Source organism: Euphorbia lathyris, chromosome 6, assembly GCF_963576675.1.
Source record: "Euphorbia lathyris chromosome 6, ddEupLath1.1, whole genome shotgun sequence".
NCBI classification, from domain to species: Eukaryota; Viridiplantae; Streptophyta; class Magnoliopsida; order Malpighiales; family Euphorbiaceae; genus Euphorbia; species Euphorbia lathyris.
In genome coordinates, this window is record NC_088915.1 from 56907466 (window position 1) to 56915397 (window position 7932).

A 7932-nucleotide genomic window follows, 5' to 3' on the forward strand; every position below is an offset into this window, starting at 1 on the left:
AATTCACTGCTCTATTTCATGGAGCATTGTCCAGCTCTGGTTTTTAAGTACATGGCTAATATTCCAAATTAATCAAAGTTTATTTCCCATAAAAAAAATTGACTATTTTTTGGAAAAATAAAAAAAAGTTAATAAATTTATTAAAATAAAATTTAATAATTTTTGAAATTGTTTTGAAATTTCAGTTACTGTAAATACAATTTACTCTATAGTCGTACTTTTCGAACAAAAAAAGCCATATTTGATAAAAAGCTTTTGGAGTAAAATTAAAGATTTGATTAATTTTGAAAGAGTTTATTGGATCAAAAAAAAAATTTGAAAAAACTCATTTTATGAGTTTTTTCAATTAACTTATTGCTCAATCTCTTTTCATGGACATTTTTATCCTTAATTAATACTTTTTAACTCTAAATAAACAATTTATCATGTCCTTATTTATAATTTTGACTAATTAAGATTGATTTAAGTGACTAATAGCTTCAAGTCGTTTAAACTAGATTTCGAGTTCAAATTCTAATATACATAGAAAGCTTTAATTGGAAGATTATTCATCTAAAAAGTATTTTAAGAGTCTTGAACCGAAAAATCATACTAATACCAAAAAAAAAATATGTAATTTTTATTTTTTAAATATGCTGTACCACACGTAATATTATAAACATTTTCAACATAGTTGTTGTAGCATCTTTTTAATGTATTTTTCAGTTTGGTCAAAATAACTATTCAATTAAAAAAGAAGTTAATAACTTTATTAAAAGTCCCATAAAAAAAAATAATAATAATAAATAAATAACTTTATTAAAAGAAAAAATAAAATTTAATAACCTTTTTAAATTGTTTTCAAATTTCAGTTACTGTAAATACATTTTTATTTTACCCTATAGTTGTACTCTCCGAAAAAGATAAAGCAAATGGCAGCAGAAAATATCTCCACATCACATGAACATAAATTTAAAAACCATTCCTTTTGCTTTTTTAGTTTTCTCAGGAAACGCTCTAACGATTTCCGCAATCGTAATGTCAATTTAGTACTGCTCGCACAATCCAAACCATCTACCACGCTTCCCTATTCGTCTCTGTCAATAAATTCATACCATTCATCATCGTCCTTCTTCCGTCTTGGCTTCTATGTCTCTATCATTTCCATCATCCGCCACCGCCATGCGTGGCGTCAATAAAGACCTCTCCCGGAGGGTTTTTCACGATGAAGATTTGATTGGTTCTGCTGTCGGTGTCACCGAAGAGGTTGTATCTTTCGCTAGGGATGTCTCCCTGCATCCTGAGTCTTGGCTGGATTTTCCTCTTCCGGACGAGGATTTTGATGGTATCTTCCAGAAATATCTTTATTTTTTATTTTTTTTATAATTTTAAGAAGGCAAGAAAGAGAACTATCGCGTGATCAATTGTTAACTTCGATGTTCTTGTTGCTTAATGAGAACACGGGAATGCTGAAAAAATGTTTGATCTAATTTGAGAATTTTTGTTAGGAATGCGAAAAGCAAAATGTAGCTTTGAATTTTGATTTAGTGTGAGGTATTCATGGACAATAGATTTTCTGGATCCTTCACTTTGCTTTTAGCTAATAGAAGAGAGGTAAATCCTACTTTTAGCATCTTTTTTTGATAAACCTGCTTTTAACATCTTTAAACGATAAAATTTGGTGAAAGTCTGAAGTGATGCTCAACTAAGGTTAAGTATCGAACTGGAGTGTGGAATTAATTCTTTAACCTATTGTATTCCCCTTCAGTTGCTCCAGTCAAGGTGCAGTTTGATTGTTGTCGAGTTATATAGACGTTTGAGTGATTATATGAAGCCTTTATAGACTAGTTGTTTGATGTTGCAGGGTGATAATCGCCTGCTAGGTTTTTGTCGCGTGATTTACCTAATTTTCTTAAGCATGGACCCCCCGCTTTGTTGCCTTACTGGATCATAACTATTATTTCAATTTTCTGGTAGTTACTTTCATTCATATAGCTGTATCAGTTGGGTGACTTTGGTATCTACTGTTAAAGTTAGCTCAGGACTTCTTTGATGATGTGCGTCTATTCCGCCCTTATTGTATTTCCTCAGAGTTGTACACGTAGTATATGAGGCTCTCTGCTTTGTAGGGATCCATAAAGTATTATGTCTCAATTGCCTTTCTTTCTGCGAACAGGAGGTGTCTATTATTTGACATTGTGGCCTTGTAAATTAGCTGCTGTGACCATTTTCACCCTCATTTAGCTTGATGTTTTCTTAGTCTTCATTTCATGCCTTCAAGGCATTGAAATAAGAATACCATATACTTGTTCGGCCTATTTTCATTACACATTTCTTGATCAATAATTTTCTAGCAACTCAAAAAGTAGAAATTCTTGAAAGTCCTTCAATAGTAATAGGTTTCTTTATATTGCAGGTTTTGCTAATGTCACCTCTTGTTTTTTTAACCGTTTTTTTTCCAGATTTTGTGATGTCTGATGTGCAAAAAGAACATGCTTTGGCTGTTGAACACCATGCTCCAAGATTAGCTGCACTGCGAGTTGAACTCTGCCCAGAACATATGAGTGAGGGCTGCTTTTGGAAGATCTATTTTTTACTTTTGCACCCTAGACTCAGTTTACATGATGCTGAACTTCTTTCAACTCCCCAAGTATGTTGATTATCTACCACGCATGTAGTCATTTTAGGTTTTTTGGTAATGCATGTTATATAAATACCAGCTCTGCATGTCATCCTAGTCTGTTGTCAACAGGTCCTTTTTCATTTTTCTCTTTACTGATTAAATCAATGCAGGAATGAGTTTGCTAATCAAGCTTTCTTTCTAATTCCTTGTTTTCTTTTACACTTGAGGTGTCTTAGATGTTTTTCTCATCTTCTTTACTCATAACCAAGATTGCATAACCCTTAATTACTGCGCATCTGCTACTTTTGTCTTTGAAGAAAAGTTTATATTTTTTCTATAAATTCGTTGACGGAATGAGAATTTATAGGCTAAATTGATTGTCCGAAGTTAACACACTGTCTAAGTTGAGTAGAAAGTTTGTCAGATTTGTTGTGGGAAATAGTCTGCCTGTTCTGTGTTTCACAGTATGTCTTTCAGTTCTAAACTTCCTTAGGGGGTTGAGAGGGGATGTACTCCCTTACTGCTCTTCAATTTCTCAATTTATTCTTCTTTCATCTTTCGGGTATTGGCTGTTTTCAGCTTGTTGGGGCCCATAATTACGAATCATGAGATGTGTGGATAATTTGAATGCTCACACTAATTAAATTTTGTTAGTTCTATAAAATGCCTAAGTGATATATAAAAACTTCTAAAGATTTTTGAACATTTTGAAATTGCATAGAAAGTTAAAAGGCATATCATGGGAAACTTCTTTCCTATAATTTGATGATTCTTCAATTTCAGTTCTATTTTCAGCTATTGAAGACAATTTATGGTTTTAACAGATGACAGAAAGAAGAAAGGACACCGAGGTAATATCAGAAACAACAGAGCTGCATCAACTTGTGAATCCTTCAAAGGGAGGAAAAGGGAAAAGATTATGGAAGAAAGTGAAGTATCAGCTAGTTGAGTATCATTCTTTGCCAAGTTATTTGAGGGACAATGAATACATTTTGGGCCATTACCGTTCTGAATGGCCATTGAAGCAGGCTCTGCTTAGTGTCTTCAGTATTCACAACGAGACATTAAATGTTTGGACGTAAGTTTTTCTATTTTATGAAGTTCAAGACCTACCGGTATTTCCATTAGGTTGTGACAGGTCTTAGGAAGACAACCATGGAATGTGACCTAAATTTTCTTGAAAGAAAATTCTATAAGTTGATATTATGAAAAAAAAAAAAAATCTATCCGAAAGACTGATCCCAAAGAATGAGTATTTTGTGAAACAATTTAGAGGTTTAACAAATCTTTTTTGGATGAATATGGTGTTGGAATCCAAATAGCTGGAATTATATCATGCACTTTAGTTAGTTCTTCTACATTCATATGAATACAAAAACCATGTGTAGACCTATATAAAGGTGTATCTGATTCACCTTGATGCTATATTAGGTGGAATATTACTAGTCATAAAATTGCCGATTGAGTCACCAAGAAAGAGAAAAAGGCTTGCAACTGATGCACTTATAAGTAGATAGTCTAGCACAAAATATTAGTGAGGCTAAGTTGATTGTTGGACCACATTGTACATGCTATAAATCAAAAGTGAAGGATGGCTACTCATGTTAGAATATATCACAAAGCCTCCCAAAGCGACATTTATTTTTAAGTTAGCCTTTAATTGGTAATCAATTCTTTCCATGTGTAATTAAAGTCATACTTCATAGTACGGGCTGTTGAATTGCTTGTCGTTCAATTTGATACACAAATGATGTTACTCTTCCACATGACCTATCCTCAACTGTAATGTTCATTGCAGGCATTTGATTGGGTTCTTCCTTTTTCTTTCCCTGACCATATACACTGCCATGAAGGTTCCAGCTGGTTTTGATCTTCACTCTTTACAACTTCCAGAAGGGTTGAAAGCTGATTTGCACAAGTTGCATAAGTGCCTCCCTTCTTTACCATCCATGCCTGATATGCAAAGACTTAGGGAGGAATTAAAGACAAAATTTCCTTCTACTGATTTTCTTCCGTCACTCTCAGGGCGGCATATTATGGATATTTTATACAAATGTTTGCCTGGAAGGTTCTCCAATGGCAACCATACAGATTTTCTTGTCCTGGTATCTTTTTTTCTCTTTGATGCATTTTGAGATGTAGAGGGCGAGCCTTGGCGCAACGGTAAACGTTGTTGTCGTGTGAGGGTTCGAGTCTTAGGAGCGGCCTCTTGCCAAATAAATTGGCAGGGGAAGGCTTGCCCCCAGTACACCCTTGTGGTGGGACCCCTCCCCGGACCCTCGCTCAGCGGGGACGCGTAGTGCGACCGGGCCGCCCTTTTTTTATTTTTTTTTATGCATTTTGAGATGTCTTTAATATTTTATAGTGTCATTGACCAGCTGCATAATTATGAAATTGCTATGCTTGATTATCTTAAAAAAAGTTAATTTGTTATTTTACTAATTAATTTTTGGTTGTTGGAAGTCTCTTGTGAACTAAATTTAAAATTGTATATGGACTCAATGCCATAGGTATTTTAGCTCAATTTTGACAGAGTTGGTTTCCCTGATGCTGTCTTGTGTTTTGGACTCAAATATAATATCTTATTTTGTATCTGAAATTAAAGTGATATATACCTTTTAGGGAATCTTTTTTGTGGTCTGATTTTTCCCTTAATTTAATGTAAATATATGGCTAATTAAAGTTTCTCTGGACTTGCTTTATTCCTCCTAATGTCTTTGAGCTCGTGTTTAAGTGCGCCAAGCAATCCTGGGTCTTTTTATGGCTGTATCTTGCTGATTTTGTATGTTCTATACATGTGCCATTGTCGTTGTGGCGTGGTGTTGTAGTCTTCAAGATAACAAACACATGATAAAGAAAATGCCATTCTGGAAAAGATACTGTTATTTAGTCCAATATACATTTCCTTAGAGGAAAGATGGGAAATCAAGTCGGATGTACCTGAATTCATAAGGATACCGATATTATGGGGTGCTGAGGTGCACCAAAATTGGGATTTATACTTGGCTTGTTTGACCATTTGTGATTGGATTTGATACTGGTAATAGATGGGATATTTCAATTTTGAGTTGGAGTCTGCGTAAATTTCAGGTTTGGGACAAGATAGCTTAGTCATGCGGTCGGCATTGGCATGAAAGAATCTTAATATTTTATATGGCTGTCATTAAAGTTTCATGTGTTCTCATTGAGAGTTAATTTCATTTAATGTAGACAATGCATGAATCTATAGAAGTACATGTTCAAATATTGAGTTCAAGAGCTCTGGGAGCTGTTATTTGAAGAGCAACAACTTCTTTAATCATGCAAATAAAAACTCATTGCCAGATGTATGTGGTTATCTGCAATCCTTAATGTCTACTTCTGTAGCTTTTCTAGTGGTCCTGGAAGTTTTACAAGGATTCAGTGCTAATATGTTATGTGAAGAACTAACTCCTGGAAGTTTTGAAGTCTTTTTCAACAGCTTCAAAATGGATTTTTTTTTTTTTTTTTTTTTTTTGGTTACAATCTTCAAAATGGATTTTGATATATGGGGTACTGATGATTCATTTCTTGTGCATTCTTGGCTGTTATGTGCATATAGACAAGCAAGCACAGTTTAGGAGAATGTTTCTTTTGGCATTACAGCCACAGATATTTCATCTAATTGCCTTCATTTCACTTATAAGTGGGTGGTTGGCTTGTTCTTTTGTCTTGCAGTTTGTGGAGCTAATTTTTTGTTTCCTTATTGATTACAGCATAAAATGAAGGAGGAAGTGGCAAATTTGATAGCCCCTCTGACAGTGAGTCCAATAACACGATGGCCATTTTTTGCTTTCCTAGGTGGGGCGATGTTTTGCTTGCTAGGTAGCAGCACATGCCACCTTCTTTCTTGCCACTCTCAGCGAATGTCGTACATTATGCTTCGGATTGACTATTCTGGAATTGCGGCCCTTATAGCTACTTCCTTTTACCCTCCTGTTTACTACTCCTTCATGTGCGACCCTTTCTTCTGCAACCTCTACTTGGGGTTCATCACTGTGCTGGGAATTGCCACGATGCTTGTTTCTCTCCTACCAATGTTTCAAGTGCCTCAATACCGAAGCATCCGAGCAATAATGTTTGCCGGCATGGGATTGTCTGGAATATTACCGATTCTGCATAAGCAGATATTGTTTTGGAATCAACCTGAGGCATTGTACACAACATTGTGTGAAGTTCTGATGGGTGTTCTGTATCTCATTGGAGCATTTATCTATGCGGCGAGGATACCAGAACGGTGGATGCCTGGAAAGTTTGACATTGCAGGGCATAGCCACCAACTTTTTCATATATTTGTAGTAGCTGGAGCTTACACTCATTACCATGCAGGGCTGATTTACCTCAGGTGGCGAGACCTCAAAGGATGCGATTGACGCATACTGCATTCATAAATAAATAAAATAGGTCATATAGAGTCTAGATTTATGCATTCAGTGGGGAATCAGAAGAATGCTATTTTCCTGCATTGGATGAGTATATAAGTTTAATCTACGGTTCAAAATCATGTAAAATATCATGTTGCGCTTAGAAGCAGCATTGTGAATGTAAAACTGAGGTAGTTTGGAGCATGGTAGCATCATTGTCTAGTGGATGTGCTCTCTCAATATTATAGGATGACCAAAGTCAAATCTCCTCATAAAGTTTCTATTATATGTATATAGATGCAAGGAATAATTGGAAATTAGAAAAATTATCTGAAACATTTTCTTTTTTCAACTTTTTGTATCCAAAATTTTTTTTATCTTCGTCTCCTATGTGCCAAACAGGACATTGATTTTCTATATTTAGTACCTCTCCTATTTACTCTTTGTAGTCTTTCTTTTTACTCCAATAGTAGAATAGAAATATTTGATTAAGATTAGACAGATACAATTATGGGTCAGATTGGGCCAAAATTGGACCCAATAGGTTTTCGCTTAAAAATGCTTGGTCATGTCCAGTTCAATCTATTGTTAATTTAGGTGGGTTCGGGTATTTGTTGAGTTTGGATTTAAAAATCAAATTCCAATCTAATTCAAATAAATCTTATTAAAAAAATATTAATAACAAAAATTTAAAAATAAGAAGTTAGTATATAAAAAAAGAGTATAAATTTAATAATTAATGTTAATAAAACGGACCGAGCCGGTCTGCATATTCAATTTCTATAAATTTCAAACCCGCATTAAAAATAAGTAGGTTTTGAGGGCTAGTTAAGATTGAGAAACAATTTCTCATAGCTAATTCAAAAAAGAAAATCTACTAAATTCTACCAACTACTGATACCACAAATATTAACAGTAGATAATAAATAGTTAAACCACATAAGTCTT

The 7932-nt window shown here is 34.4% G+C and overlaps 1 protein-coding gene across 1 annotated transcript; it reads left to right on the forward strand.

The window, feature by feature from the left end:
• Positions 1-942: 942 nt before the first annotated feature.
• LOC136232715 (heptahelical transmembrane protein 4-like) lies at positions 943-7361 on the forward strand. Its single transcript, XM_066022085.1, has 5 exons — positions 943-1324; positions 2442-2629; positions 3427-3680; positions 4401-4707; positions 6337-7361. The coding sequence occupies exons 1-5, from the start codon at positions 1129-1131 to the stop codon at positions 6991-6993; spliced, it is 1602 nt and encodes a 533-aa protein (XP_065878157.1). The 5' UTR covers positions 943-1128; the 3' UTR covers positions 6994-7361.
• Positions 7362-7932: the final 571 nt, after the last annotated feature.

What these genes read in the sequence shown, in the direction of transcription:
- LOC136232715 (XM_066022085.1), top strand. Translation starts at nt 1,129, where the DNA reads ATGTCTCTATCATTTCCATCATCCGCCACCGCCATGCGTGGCGTCAAT. An exon ending in AACTTCTTTCAACTCCCCAA is followed by an intron (nt 2,630 to 3,426) that starts GTATGTTGATTA and finishes TGGTTTTAACAG; the next exon opens with ATGACAGAAAGAAGAAAGGA. An exon ending in GAGACATTAAATGTTTGGAC is followed by an intron (nt 3,681 to 4,400) that starts GTAAGTTTTTCT and finishes TGTTCATTGCAG; the next exon opens with GCATTTGATTGGGTTCTTCC.